Raw genomic sequence first — 21,468 nt, 5'->3', positions numbered from 1 at the left:
TTGTTAGTTTCCTTTAATGCCAAACAAACACATACCAATCGTTGGTTAGAAGGCGATCGCCGAATTCGTCCTCGCTTTCTCCCGTGTCGCTGGCTGTCGTGTCGTTTTCCTCGGTTTCGCTTGCATACGGTTCAAACCGATATGGCTCAATAGCTTCAGTTTCTTCTTCAATTTGGTTTTCGCTACCTGCCTCCACACTACAACCATCCGTTTCAATACATGCGTAATCTGTCGAATCGCTTAAGCCGCTGAAATCCGAGTCTGAATCCGAGCTAATGTTGCTATACCTTGCTGTTCTATCCGCCATGTTTGTTTGTGTTGGCTTCACTGTGTGACGTCACAGGAAAATGGACGGGTGTATATAACGATGGTTAAAATCAGGCACTTTGAAGCTTTCTTTAGGGATATTGCATACCTGCCAACTACTCCGGTTTTCCCGTAATTAGTACTGTTTTCATCAACCTATTCCGGGTTACGGTTGCAGTGATAACAAATACGGTTTTTCATTAATTAAATTTTTTTTTTTTTTTTTAAGTTTTATTCACGAAATCGCGTAACAACAATGACAATCGACACTGCTTCCCGTAACTTCCTACCGAGCCATTCCGAATGCCATGCGCGAGGCTATTTATAGCACCGCTGCCAAGCACGAGGCACCAGTTGCCATTGTTTCCAAACGAGCGAACGATCATGGAATCAGCCGGAGAAAAATCGCAAACGAGTCTTAAACCGAAAAGAAAACTGCAGTCATTCCGTGAAGAATATTCAAAAGCCTATCCGGGAATAATTATCCGTTCCAAAAAGGGTGAAAACTACGCGAATTGCACCTTGTGCAGACAAGATTTTTCGATCGGACACGGAGGAATTAGCGATGTAAAAGACCACGTTGGGACAAAAAAACACAAGTCTAATGCCGTTGCTAGCGATACAAGTGGAAAACTTTCAACGTTTTTCGTCGCCCAAACAGATTCTTTGGATGTGATAAATGCCGAAGTTTTATTTACGGAGGCAATAATTGAGCAAACAAAAAGGTAATGACACCAATGTTATCTATTGGAATTGTTTAGTACTGTTATACTGTTAAAAGTGTTTATTCTATTTATGCTTTCAAGTCCAAGTTGAAGAAATCTTGTTAAATGTTGACAGCATAACTACCAAAATACAGAAGTATGTCCTTAATATTTTTGCAGTGCTATTTCTGTTGAAAAGTTAAAATGATTACATTAGAGATGTGATGTGCCACTTTTCAAGTGTCTGATGGCTTAAATTAATTTAATTTTTGTAATTCCATGCTATTGACAGGACTATTAATTTTAATGAAGTTAGCTTACCATGTTTACAGTATGATAATTGTGATAGAAATGTGAATTTTAGACACAGAATATTTTCTACAATTGAACAAGGCAGTAGATTATACAAGCTTGGACAGAAAGTTAATAATGACACCAATTTTTTTTTTTTATGGAATTGTTTAGTACTGTTTTACCATTTGTTTACTGTAAAAAGTGTTTATACTTTCAATGAACAAATAGAAGTCTTGTGAAAGGTTGACAGGATAACTGGCATTAACTGTCAAAATAATTTCAAACTATTGAAGTTAGCTTACAGAATAAACATGTCAATCAACCCATATGATTTTTGCTGTAATATTTTTGTTTTGAAAAGTCACTGTGACTGATAGAAAAGTGATGGTTTTAGCAACATTTTAACCTGTCTGAATGCTAATAATCATTTTGCGTAGGGGGGCGAAGGAACCCCCCACCAGGACTTTGTCCTGGACCTACCGGGGCCTGCGGCCCCTGGACCCTGGCTACTAGGTTTTTCTGATTTCAAAAGTTGGCAGGTATGATATTGCGTGATGGGTAAAATTTTGAAAAAAACTTCGAAAAATAAAATAAGCCACTGGGAACTGATTTTTAATTGTTTTAACCCTTCTAAAATTGTGATAATGTTCCCCTTTTAAAATCACAAAACTCCTCAGCTTTTAACAGCCATGACTCTAAAATGATGAAAAATGATGAATTAAAAATAAAATCCACTTTGCCTTGTTGGTTAATCTTCTGCAGCAGAAGTAAGAGAGAGAGAGGCTAGCAAAACTAAAAAAAAAAAAGCTAAAAAAACCACAAAACCACACAAAGTAGTAATTAGCACAGTACCTAACTAGGAATGTGCTGGCGGGCACAAAATAGCTGCGCTGCAGGCACACAATGGGTGGATAAAGGAACGTGCACAGAGACAAAGTTTGTACACCAAAGCATATTTTTATTCAGACTGTGGATTGTGAAACGAAAAGTTGGTACAATAGGGGTTCATAAATCGTGGTTCCACTGTACTGCGAGTGTGTTGTAGCTTAAAAACACACAAAGCAGTTCATGTAGTGTGATGCGTTCAAACATCAATCAAATCAGCCAATTCATTATTCTTTATTTTCCATCCGAATCCGCAGCTCGCTCTTCGGCAGCTGCATCCCTTGCAGAGGAGACATTGTCCCAACACAGCTCGGACCAATCAGACACAAGGACTGAACACTCTGATGAGGATGGGGTAGAAAGGGCCCCCAAGCGCAGCACCACTGTCAAGACTACCAAGAAAGCTGCAGCAAAAACAGAGGTATGCATACATGCATTTATGTATACACATCCCTGAAAAATGTCTTTCATTTTTAACCAAAATATTTTAGAAAACCACCAACGTCTAGCAAACCTCATCAAGACTAGTGTAGGAGACAGAAATAGGTGTTTGAGGAGCTGTGTGTGTCAGGTTAAGGAGGGGCTGGTCCTGTGTGTGTGTGTATGCATTTAAGTGCATTCACCTCTGAAACAGGAGAGAGTAATGGATTAGGATGCTATATTTTGGTTTACTCTCTATTTTATGATACTCACCATATTCACAACCTTGTTTGCCATCCAAATTGCATTATTCTATGTAGAGATGTCCGATAATATCAGACTGCCGATATTATCGGCTGATAAATGCTTTAAAATGTGATATCGGAAATGATCGGTATTGGTTTCAAAAAGTAAAATGTATGACTTTTTAAAACGCCACTGTGTACACGGACGCAGGGAGAAGTACAGAGCGCCAATAAACCTTAAAGGCACTGCCTTTGCGTGCCGGCTCAGTCGCATAATATCTACGGCTTTTCACACACACAAGTGAATGCAAGGCATACTTGGTCAACAGCCATACAGGTCACACTGAGGGTGGCCGTATAAACAACTTTAACACTGTTACAAATATGCGCCACACCGTGAACCCACACCAAACAAGAATGACAAACACATTTCGGGAGAACATCCGCACCGTAACACAACATAAACACAACAGAACAAATACCCAGAACCCCTTGCAGCACTAACTCTTCCGGGACGCTACAATATACACCGCATCGCATCTCATATTTTCACAAAGATAAAATAAGTCATATTTTTGGTTCATTTAATAGTTCAAACAAATGTACATTATTGCAATCAGTTGATAAAACATTGTCCTTTACAATTATAAAAGCTTTTTACTCTGCTTGCATGTCAGCAGACTGGGGTAGATCCTGCTGAAATCCTATGTATTGAATGAATAGACAATCCTTTTGAATCGGGAAAATATCGTTTTTGAATCGAGAATCGCGTTGAATCGGAAAAAAAAAATTCGTTTTATAATAGAATCGTGACCCCAAGAATCGATATTGAATCGAATCGTGGGACACCCAAAGATTCGCAGCCCTAATACTTAACGCATACTTGCCAACCCTCCCGAATTTTCCGGGAGACTCCCGAAATTCAGCGCCTCTCCCGAAAACCTCCCGGGACAAATATTCTCCCGAAAATCTCCCGATTTTCAGCCGGAGCTGGAAGCCACGCCCCCTTCAGCTCCATGCGGACCTGAGTGAGGACAGCCTTTTTTCATGACGGGAGGACAACAGGGTGACAAGAACTAAATCATCCAGACTAGAGATAAATTGTATTATTATGTTTATCTTACCTAAAAATAAATATATTTATTAATAAAAAATAAATAAAAATAAATACATTTTTACTATATTTTGCTAAAAACATCAAAATTAATTGTATTTTTTCCTGACTCCTTATTACATCCAGCCATAGAATTGTACATTAAAATAAACATATTTGAAATAATTGATTTTAAATTATCATAATAATTCATTTAAAATGACCATATTTCATTATTAAAATAATTGCTTGTTTAACAACAACTTTAGCATTTTTTTCATTATTGGGACGGCGTGGCGAAGTTGGGAGAGTGGCCGTGCCAGCAATCTGAGGGTTACTGGTTCAATCCCCACCTTCTACCATCCTAGTCACGTCCGTTGTGTCCTTGAGCAAGACACTTCACCCTTGCTCCTGATGGGACTGGTTAGCGCCGTGCATGGCAGCTCCCGCCATCAGTGTGTGAATGTGTGAATGTGTGTGTGTGAATGGGTGAATGTGGAAAATAGTGTCAAAGCGCTTTGAGTTCCTTAAAAAAAGGTAGAAAAGCGCTATACAAGTACGACCCATTTACCATTTCATTTACCATTACATTTTGAAGCTCTCAGAAGCCAAGTTATGTTATATTCCTTAATATTTATTTATGCAAGTTTGAAGTATCAATTATCTAAACACAGTTTTGTTTGCATATTTTCAGGATATATATATATATATATATATATATATATATATATATATATATATATATATATATATACAGTCAAGAAAATAAGTATTTGAACACCCTGCTATTTTGCAAGTTCTCCCACTTAGAAATCATGGAGGGGTCTGAAATGTTCATGGTAGGTGCATGTCCACTGTATGAGAGATAACCTAAAAAGAAAAATTCAGAAATCACAATCTATGATTTTTTAACAATTTATTTGTGTGATACAGCTGAAAATAAGTATTTGAACACCAACATTAATATTTGGTAGAGTAGCCTTTGTTTGCAATTACAGAGGTCAAACGTTTCCTGTAGTTCTTCAGCAGGTTTGCACAGACTGCAGGAGGGATTTTGGTCCACTCCTCCACACAGATCTTCTCTAGATCAGTCAGGTTTCTGGGCTGTCGCTGAGTAACACAGACTTTCAGCTCCCTCCAAAGATTTTCAATTGGATTTAGGTCTGGAGACTGGCTAGGCCACTCCAGAACCTTGATATGGTTCTTACGAAGCCACTTCTTGGTTTTCCTGGCTGTGTGCTTTGGGTTGGAAGATCCAGCCACGACTCATCTTCAATGATCTGACTGAGGGAAGGAGGGTTTTTGGCCCAAATCTCACAATACATGGCTGCAGTCATCCTCTCCTTAATACAGTACAGTCGTCCTGTCCCATGAGCAGAAAAACACCCCCAAAGCATGATGCTACCACCCCCATGCTTCACAGTAGGGATGGTGTTCTTGGGATGGTACGCATCATTCTTCTTCCTCCAAACACGCATAGTGGAATTATGACCAAAAAGGTCAATTTTGGTCTCATCTGTCCACAAAACGTTCTCCCATGACTCTGGATCATCCAAATGGTCATTGGCAAACTTAAGACGGGCCTTAACATGTGCTGGTTCAAGCAGGGGAACCTTCCGTGCCATGCATGATTTCAAAGCATGACGTCTTAGTGTATTACCAACAGTGACCATGGAAACAGTGGTCCCAGCTCTTTTCAGGTCATTGACCAAGTCCTGCCGTGTAGTCCTGGGCTGATTCCTCACCTTTCTTAGCATCATTGAGACCCCACGAGGCGATATCTTGCATGGGGCTCCACTCCAATTGACATTGACCGTCATGTTTAGCTTCTTCCATTTTCTAATGATTGCTCCAACAGTGGACCTTTTTTCACCAAGCTGTTTGGCAATTTCTCCGTAGCCCTTTCCATCCTTGTGGAGTTGTACAATTTTGTCTCTGGTGTCTTTGGGCAGCTCTTTGGTCTTAGCCATGCTGAATGTTTGGGTCTTACTGATTGTATGGGGTGGACAGGTGTCTTTATGCAGCTAACGACCTCACACAGGTGCATCTGATTCAGGATAATACAGTGGAGTGGAGGAGGACTTTTAAAGGCGGACTAACAGGTCTTTGAGGGTCAGAATTCTAGCTGATAGACAGGTGTTCAAATACTTATTTTCAGCTGTATCACACAAATAAATTGTTAAAAAATCATAGATTGTGATTTCTGAATTTTTCTTTTTAGGTTATCTCTCATACAGTGGACATGCACCTACAGTGAAAATTTCAGACCCCTCCATGATTTCTAAGTGGGAGAACTTGCAAAATAGCAGGGTGTTCAAATACTTATTTTCTTGACTGTATATATATATATATATGTATATGTATGAAATACTTGACTTGGTGAATTCTAGCTGTCAATATACTCCTCCCCTCTTAACCACGCCCCGCCACGCCCCCAACCCCCACCTCCCGAAATCGGAGGTCTCAAGGTTGGCAAGTATGACTTAACGTTCGAACCGGTAAACTTTATTTTTTGCAGATATTAGCTCATTTGGAATTTGATATCTGCAACATGTTTCAAAAAAGCTGGCACAAGTGGCAAAAAGAATCAGAATCAGAATCAGAAATACTTTTATTAATCCCTGAGGGGAAATGAACATTTTCAGCACAATCCCATTCAAGATCAGACGAACATTACAGGGAGACAGAACAGGATCGCTGACGGGTCTGCCAACTTTCGGCGCCTCCTACAAAAACACTGAGATACAACAATGGGGGGAAGGAGACAAAAAACAATTCGGTCTAAGTCTGGCCCCTGGTGAGGGGGTCCAGACTGAGGAAAAAAAACAAAAAAACTCATAGCCATAGCACACATCCCTCTTACATGTGTGTAATAGGGAAACAAAGGACATCAAACACATTAAAAGAGCAGAGCTGTTGCAACCAGCCACTTCTACATACAGCTATGAATATAAAGTCAAAGAAACATATACACTGTGGTGGCCTCTGCGGTGTTCCACGCCATCGTCTGCTGGGGTCGAGGGAACATGGCCAGAGACAGGAGCAGACCCAACAAAGCAACCAAGGGAGCTGACTCCACTCGCGGCCGCCCACTAATTCTCGGCCAGTGTCCAGTCAGCATGGATGAGCCAGGATGCGTCTAAGATGACTGAGGTGTCCGATACCTGCTCATTCAGCCAAGACACTGTGAAGGCTGTCAGTGCTAGCTCCACAGCCCTGTCTCTTCATCCGCATCTCCTCCAGTCTCTCCAAACGGACTCTGGCGTGGCAGAGACCCAGCAGCTGGTCTCCATGGCCAAAAGGCTCCCGGGAGGCAGATCCAGAAGTCCCGAAAGTGCCACCCCTTGTCACACAGTCCCAAAGGGTCCCGAACCAAAAGGCAAAATAAAGAAAATACATATATAATAACACGTGAAAACAAGAAAAAAGAGTGATAAAGTTGAGGAATGCTCATCAAACACTTATTTGGAACATCCCACAGGTGAACAGGCTAATTGGGAACAGGTGGGTGCCATGATTGGGTATAAAAGTAGATTCCATGAAATGCTCAGTCATTCACAAACAAGGATGGGGCGAGGGTCACCACTTTGTCAACAAATGCGTGAGCAAATTGTTGAACAGTTTAAGAACAACATTTCTCAACCAGCTATTGCAAGGAATTTAGGGATTTTACCATCTACGGTCCGTAATATCATCAAAGGGTTCAGAGAATCTGGAGAAATCACTGCACGTAACTTTGAATGCCCGTGACCTTGGATCCCTCAGGCGGTACTGCATCAAAAACCGACATCAGGATATCACCACATGGGCTCAGGAACACTTCAGAAACCCACTGTCAGTAACTACAGTTGGTCGCTACATCTGTAAGTGCAAGTTAAAACTCTCCTATGCAAGGCGAAAACCGTTTATCAACAACACCCAGAAACGCCGTGGGCTTCGCTGGGCCTGAGCTCATCTAAGATGGACTGATACAAAGTGGAAAAGTGTTCTGTGGTCTGACGAGTCCACATTTCAAATTGTTTTTGGAAACTGTGGACGTCGTGTCCTCCGGACCAAAGAGGAAAAGAACCATCCGCAATGTTATAGGCGCAAAGTGTAAAAGGCAGCATGTGTGATGGTATGGGGGTGTATTAGTGCCCAAGACATGGGTAACTTACACATCTGTGAAGGCACCATTAATGCTGAAAGGTACATACAGCTTTTGGAGCAACATATGTTGCCATCCAAGCAACGTTACCATGGACGCCCCTGCTTATTTCAACAAGACAATGCCAAGCCACGTGTTACAACAGCGTAGCTTAGTAGTAAATGAGTGCGGGTACTAGACTGGCCTGCCTGTAGTCTAGACCTGTCTCCCATTGAAAATGTGTGGTGCATTATGAAGCCTAAAATAGTACAACGGAGACCCCCGGACTGTTGAACAACTTAAGCTGTACATCAAGCAAGAATGGGAAAGAATTCCACCTGAGAAGCTTCAAAAATGTGTCTCCTCAGTTCCCAAACGTTTACTGAGTGTTGTTAAAAGGAAAGGCGTGGTGAACATGCCCCTGTGCCAACATTTTTGCAATGTGTTGCTGCCATTAAATTGTAAGTTAGTGATTATTTGCAAAACAAAAGTTATGTTTCTCAGTTTGAACATGAAATATCTTGTCTTTGCAGTCTATTCAATTGAATATAAGTTGAAAAGGATTTGTTGTATTCTCTTTTTATTTACCATTTACACAACGTGACAACTTCACTGGTTTTGTGTTTTGTAGAAGAATCTTATCTTTGCTGTGCAAAAAAACACAAACTATTCCAGGAAAAATAGGAAGAAAGACGGGAAACTTGATTGCAAAAAAAAAAAAAAAAGGGGGTTTGATGTATTCTACGTCTTACCTGCAGATGGTGCTAAAGAAAAACTGTAATATGCTGTATTGTCTCTCTGCCTCACCAGTTCCTCTTCACTTTTTTTTGTATTTCTTACATTTCCTGTCCCGCTCCTCTCTTGAGAAGACTCAATCCAAAACGGTGAAGAAGCCACCAAAGAAAAAGACCACGTCAAGTGCGGAGATGCCGCCGTGAAGGTCTGTCCGTGTCCACTTGGACCTCCCACAGCCTGTCAGCACACACACGGTCTGGATTTAGATTTAGCTTAGTTCTTACTCTGTGCAGTCGGCGTTCCCAATATTTCTTAGTTTATCTTTAGGATTGTAGGAAGTAACCTGATCATCCGGTCACTGAGAGGACTTCAAAATAAGAATACAAATCTCTGTTTACTTTCATTTTAGTGCATTTTAAGCCGCTAAGGGAGTCTGACTGGGCAAAGTTCAGATTCGGGTCCTTAGCAGGATCTTCTCTCAGCTACTTGTGTGCCTCCTGGAGTTGCAGCCCTTATTTAATTACAACTCTGAAGGTTGATTTCACTTCTTATTTCGCTCTGTGGTGTAATTCCTTCTTTTATATCATTTGCCTCCATGGCAATAACTCCTACTGCACAGATGTGACTGCATTTTTAACTTTCCCTCCTCCTTTGTTCTTTTCCTGTCTGGATTGAGAGTTTGGCCCATGGTCTTATGGGGTTCAGTTGTGAGCATGTAACGCTTCTTTAAACCAATAGAGGGAGACAAAGTCCGCCTCCTGGTGAAGACTGTAAATAGTAGCAAAGTGTAAATAGAAAGCGAGCTTGCTTGCCTTATTCTCCGGGCTTTCATCTGTTTACTCATGCAGCATTTCCACTACTACATCTCAACTTTTAATGCTTTGACTTATTTTTGTTGTTCGTTCCTCTCTTTTACAAAGACACTAATGCACACCACTGCGTCTTTTCACCCACATTGACTGAAAGGTCTTCACAGGCCTACTGCTGGAACATTTCGTGAGAAGAATTCCTCTTTATTTCGCATTTTTATGCGGCGTTCGTGCCACACTTGAATATTTATTAATGATTTTCCAGCTTCCAGTAGTATTGTGCACTGAGTTTCTCATTTGTCTATTTGTGCCAATTCACCAAATTTCCTTGTGAAACACACAAAAGTGTGTGTGCTGGAACAATGGTATCTTACTTGGTCATGTATCGGTAATAAAACTGCTATTAAAGGAGAGTAAATGGATTTGTGGTTTTGGTATTATCAATCAATCAATCAATCAATCAATCAATGTTTATTTATATAGCCCTAAATCCAGAGGTGGGTAGAGTAGCCAGAAATTGTACTCAAGTAAGAGTACTGTTACTTTAGAGATTTATTACTCAAGTAAAAGTAAGGAGTAGTCACCCAAATATTTACTTGAGTAAAAGTAAAAAGTATGTTGTGAAAAAACTACTCAAGTACTGAGTAACTGATGAGTAACATACACACACATATCATATATATATATACATATATATATGTATATATATATATATATATATATATATATATATATATATATATATATATACATACATACATACATTGATATATACAGTATATAATTTATATTTATTTATTTTGCCGTTTTTGTTTACATGTTAAAGGTGTTTTAATGAATATACATGCATGTTTAACACATATAGATTCCTTTCTTTCATGAAGACAAGAATATAAGTTGGTGTATTACCTGATTCTGATGACTTGCATTGATTGTAATCAGACAGTAGTGATGATAACGTCCACGTTTTCAAATGGAGGAGAAAAAAAGTTCCTCCTTTCTGTCTAATACCACATGAAAGTGGTTGGTTTTTGGCATCTTATATGTCCAGCTTCCATATTCGTTTTTATACACTTTACAAGAAATACATTGGCGGCAAACTTCGTAGCTTGCTAGCTTGTTTGCGCAGGCTTTCGGAGACTCTTATTTTGAAAGCGCAGGCGCGATGGAGCGGCACTTTTATTGTGAAGACAGGAACTGTGCAGTCAGTCTTTAGGCTTTTGAAATAAAAAATGGTCTTTTTTCCTTCACACTTTTGATTGATTGATTGGAACTTTTATTAGTAGATTGCACAGTACAGTACATATTCCGTACAATTGACCACTAAATGGTAACACCCCAATAAGTTTTTCAACTTGTTTAAGTCAGGTCATGTGACCACCTAGCTCTGTTTGATTGGTCCAACGTCACCAGTGACTGCATCTGATTGGTGGAACGGAGTGAACGTCACCAGTGACTGTATTTGTTGAAACGCAGGCACTATGAAGGTCTGTCTGACAGACCAAAACAAACAAAGCGTGCATTAACAGATCGATAAAAATTAGTAGCGAGTAGCGAGCTGAATGTAGATAAAAGTAGCGGAGTAAAAGTAGCGGAGTAAAAGTAGCGTTTCTTCTCTATGAATATACTCAAGTAAAAGTAAAAGTATGTTGCATTAAAACTACTTTTAGAAGTACAATTTATCAAAAAAGTTACTCAAGTAGATGTAACGGAGTAAATGTAGCGCGTTTCTACCCACCTCTGGTCATTATTCACTAATACCATCAATCTTTTGGTACTTCACAGTGTAAGGCGGAGTACGGAGACCCTAAAGGGACATGGGGGAATTTTTTTTTCAATAATTATTATTATTGTTTTTTTAGACATGTATCTCGTGCGCACGAGAAACTTTTTATAAAGTTATAAAAAAAAAAAAATGTTTTTAATAATTTTATATTTATTAATTTTTATTTTTTTTTAGACATGTATCTCATGCGCACGAGAGAATTTCTCGCATTGAAATGAGAAGGTGTGTCCAAACTTTTGGCCTGTACTGTAGGCGAATCCTCAGTCATTTTTATGCATATAATATTCACCCTCAATGAAAACAAGTTGGACACCTTTGCTGTTGTCTGTCCAATCATTGCGTCTCTGCTACATATTACCACGTGTTTTCATTTAAAACAAACAAAAAATATATATATTAAAGTTAAAGTAGCAATGATTGTCACACACACACTAGGTGTGGTGAAATTTGTCCTCTGCATTTGACCCATCCCCTTGTTCACCCCCCTGGGAGGTGAGGGGAGCAGTGGGCAGCAGCGGTGGCTGCGCCCGGGAATAATTTTTGGTGATTTAACCCCCAATTCCAACCCTTGATGCTGAGTCCACATTTCAAATTGTTTTTGGAAATATTCAACATCGTGTCACCCGAACCAAAGGGGAAGCGAACCATCCAGACTGTTATCGACGCAAAGTTCAAAAGCCAGCATGTGTGATGGTATGGGGGTGCATTAGTGCCCAAGACATGGGTAACTTACACATCTGTGAAGGCACCATTAATGCTGAAAGGTACATACAGGTTTTGGAACAACATATGCTGCCATCTAAGCGCCGTCTTTTTCATGGACGCCCCTGCTTATTTCAGCAAGACAATGCCAAGCCACATTCAGCACGTGTTACAACAGCGTGGCTTCGTAAAAAAAGAGTGCGGGTACTTTCCTGGCCCAAGTCCAGACCTGTCTCCCATCGAAAATGTGTGGCGCATTATGAAGCGTAAAATACGACAGCGGAGACCCCGGACTGTTGAACGACTGAAGCTCTACATAAAACAAGAATGGGAAAGATTTCCACTTTCAAAGCTTCAACAATTAGTTTCCTCAGTTCCCAATCGTTTATTGAGTGTTGTTAAAATAAAAGGTGATGTAACACAGTGGTGAACATGCCCTTTCCCAACTACTTTGTCACGTGTTGCAGCCATGAAATTCTAAGTTAATCATTATTTGCAAAAAAAAAATAAAGTTTATGAGTTTGAACATCAAATATGTTGTCTTTGTAGCATATTCAACTGAATATGGGTTGAAAAGGATTTGCAAATCATTGTATTCCGTTTATATTTACATCCAACACAATTTCCCAACTCATATGGAAACAGGGTTTGTACATAGCACAAAGCAAAAAAAACAACTTTGTATGCAGTGTTATTTCATTTTAAATTTCAAAAGACTTTTGTGGCTCCCATTGTTTTCTTTAAATTGTAAAACTGGTCAAAATGGCTCTTTGACTGGTAAAGGTTGCCGACCCCTGGTATAGAGTCTTGTGTACATGCAACATGTAATGCCTGTTTTGAACACTTGAGGGCGCCTTCCCCCCAACAAAGACGAGAGAGGTTGGCAAACGTCCTCCTGGACAGGACGGGAAGGGGATGGCCCAAGTTGGTGTTGTGCCATCTGTTTCAGCAGGAGTGTTCCCTTATGTAAACACCCCCCCCCCCCCCCACACACCACCACCACTCAGCATTTTAGTCCTTTTCACAAGCTTTTTGCAGCCTGAGCACCCAGAGGTCCTCCCTTTTAACCCCGGCACGGCTCGCGACGTGACCTTTTGAGAGGCTGCCGAAGCGTGAGGAGACTTCTCCACAGCTTACGTAAACCAGGGGGCGACGTTTGTGCGCACGTGGGCGTGATGGTGTGTGGTACGTGTGAGGTTACATGCTACAAACCCTGTTTCCATATGAGTTGGGAAATTGTGTTAGATGTAAATATAAACGGAATACATCCATCCATGGGCTTCACGGTGGAAGAGGGGTTAGTGCATCTGCCTCACAATACGAAGGTCCTGAGTAGTCTTGGGTTCAATCCCGTGCTTGGGATCTTTCTGTGTGGAGTTTGCATGTTCTCCCCGTGACTACGTGGGTTCCCTCCGGGTACTCCGGCTTCCTCCCACTTCCAAAGACATGCACCTGGGGATAGGTTGATTGGCAACACTAAATGGTCCCTAGTGTGTGGATGTGAGTGTGAATGTTGTCTGTCTATCTGTGTTGGCCCTGTGATGAGGTGGCGACTTGTCCAGGGTGTACACCGCCTTCCGCCCGATTGTAGCTGAGATAGGCTCCAGCGCCCCCCGCGACCCCAAAGGGAATAAGCAGTAGAAAATGGATGGATGGATGGATCCATCCATCCATCCATCTTCTTCTGCTTATCCGAGGTCGGGTCGCGGGGGCAGCAGCTTAAGCAGGGAAGCCCAGACTTCCCTCTCCCCAGCCACTTCGTCCAGCTCCTCCCGGGGGATCCCGAGGCGTTCCCAGGCCAGCCGGGAGACATAGTCTTCCCAACGTGTCCTGGGTCTTCCCCGTGGCCTCCTACCGGTCGGACGTGCCCTCAACACCTCCCGAGGGAGGCGATTGGGTGGCATCCTGACCAGATGCCCGAACCACCTCATCTGGCTCCTCTCCATGTGGAGGAGCAGCGGCTTTACTTTGAGCTCCCCCCGGATGGCAGAGCTTCTCACCCTATCTCTAAGGGAGAGCCCCGCCACCCGGCGGAGGAAACTCATTTGGGCCGCTTGTACCCGTGATCTTGTCCTTTCGGTCATAACCCAAAGCTCATGACCATAGGTGAGGATGGGAATGTAGATCGACCGGTAAATTGAGAGCTTTGCCTTCCGGCTCAGCTCCTTCTTCACCACAACGGATCGATACAGCGTCCGCATTACTGAAGACGCCGCACCGATCCGCCTGTCGATCTCACCATCCACTCTTCCCTCACTCGTGAACAAGACTCCGAGGTACTTGAACTCCTCCACTTGGGGCAAGATCTCCTCCCCAACCCGAAGATGGCATTCCACCCTTTTCCGGGCGAGAACCATGGACTCGGACTTGGAGGTGCTGATTCTCATCCCAGTCGCTTCACACTCGGCTGCGAACCGATCCAGTGAGAGCTGAAGATCCTGGCCAGATCAAGCCATCAGGACCACATCATCTGCAAACAGCAGAGACCTAATCCTGCAGCCACCAAACCGGATCCCCTCAACGCCTTGACTGCGCCTAGAAATTCTGTCCATAAAAGTTATGAACAGAATGGGTGACAAAGGGCAGCCTTGGCGGAGTCCAAACCTCACTGGAAACGTGTCCGACTTACCGCCGGCAATGCGGACCAAGCTCTGACACTGATCATACAGGGAGCGGACCGCCAAAATCAGACAGTCCGATACCCCATACTCTCTGAGCACTCCCCACGGGACTTCCCGAGGGACACGGTCGAATGCCTTCTCCAAGTCCACAAAACACATGTAGACTGGTTGGGCAAACTCCCATGCACCCTCAAGGACCCTGCCCAGAGTATAGAGCTGGTCCACAGTTCCACGAGCAGGACGAAAACCACACTGTTCCTCCTGAATCCGAGGTTGGACTATCCGGCGTAGCCTCCTCTCCAGTACACCTGAATAGACCTTACCGGGAAGGCTGAGGAGTGTGATCCCACGATAGTTAGAACACACCCTCCGGTTCCTTTAAACGGAATACAATGATTTGCAAATAATTTTCAAGCCATATTCAGTTGAATATGCTACTTCCTGCACAGCAGGTGATAAATGTGTCACTTACAGGCCATTTGATGACTTGTTTTTCACCGCTCGGCTGAAATGTTGGCGAGCTGCAGGTGTCGGAACACGATTCAAATGTTTCCTTTTCAACTGTCGTTCCTCGACAGAGTTGGCTGTTAGAGCGGATGACACGCCGCCAACCGCCCTCTCTGAACTAAACGTTGTTACTTCTCGCTCTGCCTTTGTAGAGATTTTGTTTGCCTTCCCTCAGTCTCCGCTTCTTGTTATTTCCCCCCCAACTCTTTCATCTATTTCTATCTTCTCTCCTCCGTGCACGGCAATAGAGAGGAGGGGAAGGTCTCCATGGCAACGTGTCGTCGCCTCTTGTCCGAGACAATGCGGTAATTACCGGAGCTTACCTCTGCACTAATTAACCGTCGCCGTGGTAATTGGAGGGGTCAAGTGAGCGGGACGATTGGCTCACCTTCTGAGCGTCGTCTCCTCCATCTTCACCCCCTTTCCGTTTTCAAAATGGGGTGGCGTGACTCCTGGTTTGAATCCAGCTTCCGCCATTCTAGTCACGGCCGTTGCGTCCTTGGTCCTTTACCCACCTTGCATGGCAGCTTCCGCCATCAGTGTGTGAATGTAAGGCATCCATCCATCCATCCATCCATCTTCTTCCGCTTATCCGAGGTCGGGTCGCGGGGGCAGCAGCCTAAGCAGGGAAGCCCAGACTTCCCTCTCCCCAGCCACTTCGTCCAGCTCCTCCCGGGGGATCCCGAGGCGTTCCCAGGCCAGCCGGGAGACATAGTCTTCCCAACGTGTCCTGGGTCTTCCCCGTGGCCTCCTACCGGTTGGACGTGCCCCGAGGGAGGCGTTCGGGTGGCATCCTGACCAGATGCCCGAACCACCTCATCTGTCTCCTCTCCGTGTGGAGGAGCAGCGGCTTTACTTTGAGCTCCCCCCGGATGACAGAGCTTCTCACCCTATCTCTAAGGGAGAGACCCACCACCCGGCGGAGGAAACTCATTTGGGCCGCTTGTACCCGTGATCTTGTCCTTTCGGTCATAACCCAAAGCTCATGACCATAGGTGAGGATGGGAACGAAGATCGACCGGTAAATTGAGAGCTTTGCCTTCCGGCTCAGCTCCTTCTTCACCACAACGGATCGATACAGCGTCCGCATTACTGAAGACGCCGCATCGATCCGCCTGTCGATCTCACGATCCACTCTTCCCTCACTCGTGAACAAGACTCCGAGGTACTTGAACTCCTCCACTTGGGGCAAGATCTAACCCTAACCCTAACCCTAAAAAAAAATGTTAATTGTTAAAAATGTTTAAAAAATAAAAATAAAAAATAAAAAATTGTATCTATTTTTTAATTTTTTAATTTTTTTTTTAATGTTTAAATTTTTCTAATTTTTTAAAAATATTTTTAATTTTTTTTATTATTTTTTTAAAATTTTTAACTTTTTAAATTTTTTTTTACCCTAACCCTAACCCTAACCCTAATCTTACCCCTAACCCTAACCCTAACCCTAACCCTAAAAAAAAATGTTAATTGTTAAAATTGTTTAAAAAAATTAAAACATTTTAAAATTGTTTTAAATTATAAATAATAAATAATAATTGTTTTAAAATTTTTTAAAACATTTTAAAAAAGTTTTTTAAAAAATTACAAATTAAAAAAAAATAAAAAAAATAAAAATTTAAAAATAAAAATTTAAAAATAAAAATTTAAAAATAAAAATTTAAAAATAAAAATTTAAAAATATTTTAAAAAAATTAAAAAAATTTGAAAATCATTTTTTACCTTGAAAAAAAAATTTAACCTTGAAAAAAAAATTTACCTTGAAAATTTTTTTTTACCTTGAAAATCATTTGTTTACCTTGAAAAGGTGGTTCGGGCATCTGGTCAGGATGCCACACGAACGCCTCCCTAGGGAGGTGTTTCGGGCACGTCCGACCGGTAGGAGGCCACGAGGAAGACCCAGGACACGTTGGGAAGACTATGTCTCCCGGCTGGCCTGGGAACGCCTCGGGGTCCCACAGGAAGAGCTTGACGAAGTGGCTGGGGAGAGGGAAGTCTGGGCTTCCCTGCTTAGGCTGCTGCCCCCGCGACCCGACCTCGGATAAGCGGAAGAAGATGGATGGATGGATGGAAAAAAAGTTAAAAAAAAGTTTTAAAAAGTTAAAAAAAAGTTAAAAAAAAGTTAAAAAAAAGTTTAAAAAAAAGGTAAAAAAAAGTTTAAAAAAATTAAACAATTTTAAAAATATTTAAAAAAATTAAAAAATATTAAAAAAAAATTAAAAAAAATTTAATTAATTTTTTTTTTTAATTAAATTTTTTTTTTTAAATTACAAAAAATTACAAAAAATTAAAAAAATTTAAAAAATATTAAAAAATTTAAAAATGTTTACAAAATTTAAAATTTTTTACAAAATTTAAAAATTTTTACAAAAATTTAAAAAAATTAAAATTAAAAAAATTAAAAAATAAATGTTTTAAGTTAAAACATGATTTTCAAGGTAAAAAATGATTTTCACATACATCCACCCACATATAGATTCATTTCTTTCATGAAGACAAGAATATAAGTTGGTGTATTACCTGATTCTGATGACTTGCATTGATAGGAATCAGACAGTTGTGCTGATAAGGTCCGCATTTTCGAATGGAGGAGAAAAAAAGTCCTCCTTTCTGTCCAATACCACATGAAAGTGGTTGGTTTTTGGCATCTTATTTGTCCAGCTTCCGTACTCCTTTGTATGCATTTTACAAGAAATACATTGTCGGCAAACTCCATAGCTTGCTAGCTTGTGCACGCCAGCTTTCTGAGACTTTTATTTTGGTAGCGCAACTGCGCAACTGTGCAGTCGGTCTTTGGAGTTTTGACGACAGGTACGGCGCCAGAGTCTGTTGAAATAAAGTGTTTCTCGCCTTCCAGTCGGTAATTTTAATGAGCTGGCAGCAGCCAGCGTCATCTCAGAAGACCCTCGGGTGCCGTGAATGTCAATCAAGTGACGAAAGTGACGTCATAGTGAAGATTTATGATCGCTCATTTTTAGGACTATTTTTTTAATGCCTGGCTGGCGATCGACTGACACACCCTCCGAGATCGACCGGTGGCTCGCGATCGACGTAATGAGCACCCCTGCTCTAACCGGTTGTGAAGTTAATGCCAGGGACCGGCCATGATTGTTGTCTTGGTTGGTCTTTGGCTCTAGTCCTAAAAAAACACACCCACCCACTCTCCTAACCACACCTGCTGCCTTGCTTTGGCAAACAGACACGTGGCCGACAAGCAGGGAGGAGCTTTTAACCTTCACAGGCTCCAGGATGAAGGAAAACATCGTTGTTATTTGTGCCTGCAGACGACAGTGATGAACAGCGGCTGGTTCTGTAACACTCTTTATTTTAAGGTTTTAAAAGTTGGTCTTTAATTAGGGCCCGCATGGCCCATTGCATAAGGACTCCCAAAGGGAGTCCTTATGCAATGGGACATAAGGACCTATTGAATTTGTAAGGTTTTATTAGGGCCCGCACGGCCCATTGCAAAAGGACTCCCACAGGGAGTCCTTATGCAATGGGACATAAGGACCTATTGAATTTCTAAGGTTTTATTATTATTATTATTATTATTCTTCCGCAACTTTGCGCACTACTTTGACCCCCTTAACATGCTTCAAAACTCACCAAATTTCACACACACATCAGTAATTCTTGGCAAAACTTTTTATCAAAAAACCAAACCTCAAAAATCAAAATTGCGCTCTAGCGCCCCCTAGGAAAAAAAAAAAACAGACTGCCTATAACTCCCACTAGGAAGGTCGGAGAGACATGAAACAAAAACCTCTATGTAGGTCTGACTTAGACCTAGTTCTCATAATTGTATGTCTTCGGGCTAAAATCAACAGGAAGTTGGCTATTCCCCCTTCAATACAAAAAACTACTAAAAACAGTCACTTTTGCCTCTTTGACCTGTAATTTGACCCCCTTAACATGCTTCAAAACTCACCAAACTGAACACACACATCAGGACTGGCTAAAACTGTGATCTAATGAAAAAACCGAACCCCAAATCCAAAAATTGTGCTCTACAGCAATTTTTTTATCAAACGGACAAAAAACTGCTCCTCGGAAGAAAAAAAAGACAAAACTGCCTGTAACTCCCACTGGGAAGGTCGGACAGACATGAAACAAAAACCTCTATGTAGGTCTCACTTACACCTACATTTCATAAATTGACAACCCCCACCAAAAATCAACAGGAAGTTTGCTATTCCCCCTTCAAAACAAAATTTTTGTAAAAACCGGTCACCTTCCTTCAAAATCTATCTCCTCTGAGGGCGTTTGTCGTTTTGCCTTCAAATTAACACAGGTGAGAGATACAACCCTTGTGATTAAAAGTATAGATGGGATTTGTAATACCTGCTCCGGTTTTGATTTTATGACCCTTCAAAGACCCGCTGCGCTGATGCTCCTGCGGTGCTGTTTTTTAAAGATGGCTGCTTAAAAGCAGGAAGCACTAACGTGCCCACACAATGCAGACAAGGTAGGTACACTAGACAAAAGTCTTGGGACACTTCAGACTAAAAGTAGACAAAAGTATTGGGACACTTAGGACTAGCACCTGCCAAATACGCGGGCCCGTCCAACGCTGCTTGCAGCTTTAATTAGGGCCCGCATGGCCCATTGCATAAGGACTCCCACAGGGAGTCCTTATGCAATGGGACATAAGGACCTATTGAATTTTTATTATTATTCTTCCGCAACTTTGCGCTGTAATTTGACCCCCTTAGCATACTTCAAAACTCACCAAATTTTACACACACATCAGTAATATACGGCAAAACTTTTTATCAAAAAACCAAACCCCAAAACTCTAAATTGCGCTCTAGCGCCCCCTAGGAAAACAAAAAACTAGACTGCCTGTAACTCTCACTAGGAAGGTCGAAGAGACATGAAACAAAAACCTTTATGTAGGTCTGACTTAGACCTAGATTTCATAATAGTATATTCTTGGGCAAAAATCAACAGGAAGTTGGCAATTCCCCCTTCAAGACAAAAAAGTACTAAAAACAGTAACTTTTGCCTCTTTGAGCTGTAATTTGACCCCCTTAACACGCTTCAAAACACACCGAACTGAACGCACACATCAGGACTGGCAAAAATTGCGATCTAATAAAAAAACCTAACCCCAAATCTCAAAATTGCGCTCTAGAGCAATTTTTGAATAAAACGGAGAAAAAACTGCTCCTCGGAAGAAAAAAATGACAAAACTGCCTGTAACTCCCACTTGGAAGGTCGGACAGACATGAAACAAAAACCTCTCCGTAGGTCTCACTTAGACCTACATTTCATAAATTGACAACCCCCAGCAGAAATCTACAGGAAGTTTGCTATTCCCCCTTCAACACAAATTTTTTGTAAAAACCGGTCACCTTCCTTCAAAAACTATCTCCTATGAGCGCGTTACTCGTTTCGGCTTCAAACTAACACAGGAGAGAGATTAAACCCTTGTGTATAAAAGTATAGAACAGCGTTTTTCTAAATGCTCCGGTTTTGATTTTATGACCCTTCAAAGAACCGCTGCGCTGATGCTGCTGCGCTGCTGTTATTTCAAGATGGCTGCTTAAAAGCAGGAAGCACCAGCGTGCCCACACAATGCAGACAAGGTAGGTACACTAGACAAAAGTATTGGGACACTTCAGACTAAAAGTTGACAAAAGTTTTGGGACACTTAAGACTACCACTGGACAAAAGTATTGGGACACTTAGGACGAAAACTGGATGAAAGTATTGGGACACTTCGGACAAACTGTAGACAAAGGTATTGGGACACTTATGACTACAACTTGACAAAAGTATTGGGAAACTTGGGACTAACACTTGACAAAAGTATTGGGACACTTAGGACGAGCACCTGCCAAATACACGGGCCCGACCAATGCTGCTTGCAGCTTTAATTATTATTATTATTATTATTCTTTCTTATTCCGCAGCTTTGCGCACTACTTTCACCCCCTTAACATGCTTCAAAACTCACCAAATTTGACGCACACATAAAAAAACACGAACAAAACTCTTTGGTAAAAATACCAAATCCCAAAACTCAAAATTGCGCTCTAGCGCCCCCTACCAAGTAAACTTGTTCTAACTCCCCGTACGAATGTCGTACAGACATGAAACAAAAACCTCTATGTAGGTCTCACTTAGACTTAAATTTTTTTAATTTATTTTCTCGGGCAAAAATCTACAGGAAGTTTGCTATTCCCCCTTCAACACTGAATTTTAGTAAAATCAGTCACTTTCGCCTCTTTCAGCT

At 41.6% G+C, this 21,468-nt stretch overlaps 1 protein-coding gene across 1 annotated transcript in view; it reads left to right on the top strand.

The window, feature by feature from the left end:
* Positions 1-10,054, top strand: part of reep2 (receptor accessory protein 2) — a 48,700-nt gene extending 38,646 nt beyond the window's left edge. Inside the window, exons 7-8 of the mRNA XM_061930201.2 lie at positions 2,447-2,610; positions 8,943-10,054. Coding sequence (XP_061786185.1) covers positions 2,447-2,610; positions 8,943-9,011 — 233 coding nt within the window. The 3' untranslated portion in view covers positions 9,012-10,054. The remainder of the gene's footprint in view (positions 1-2,446; positions 2,611-8,942) is intronic.
* The last annotated feature ends 11,414 nt before the right edge of the window (positions 10,055-21,468 follow it).

Source organism: Nerophis lumbriciformis, linkage group LG36 (genome assembly GCF_033978685.3).
Source record: "Nerophis lumbriciformis linkage group LG36, RoL_Nlum_v2.1, whole genome shotgun sequence".
NCBI classification, from domain to species: domain Eukaryota; kingdom Metazoa; phylum Chordata; class Actinopteri; order Syngnathiformes; family Syngnathidae; genus Nerophis; species Nerophis lumbriciformis.
Note: the sequence above shows the minus strand (reverse complement) of the source record. Positions and strands in the feature narration are given on the sequence as shown.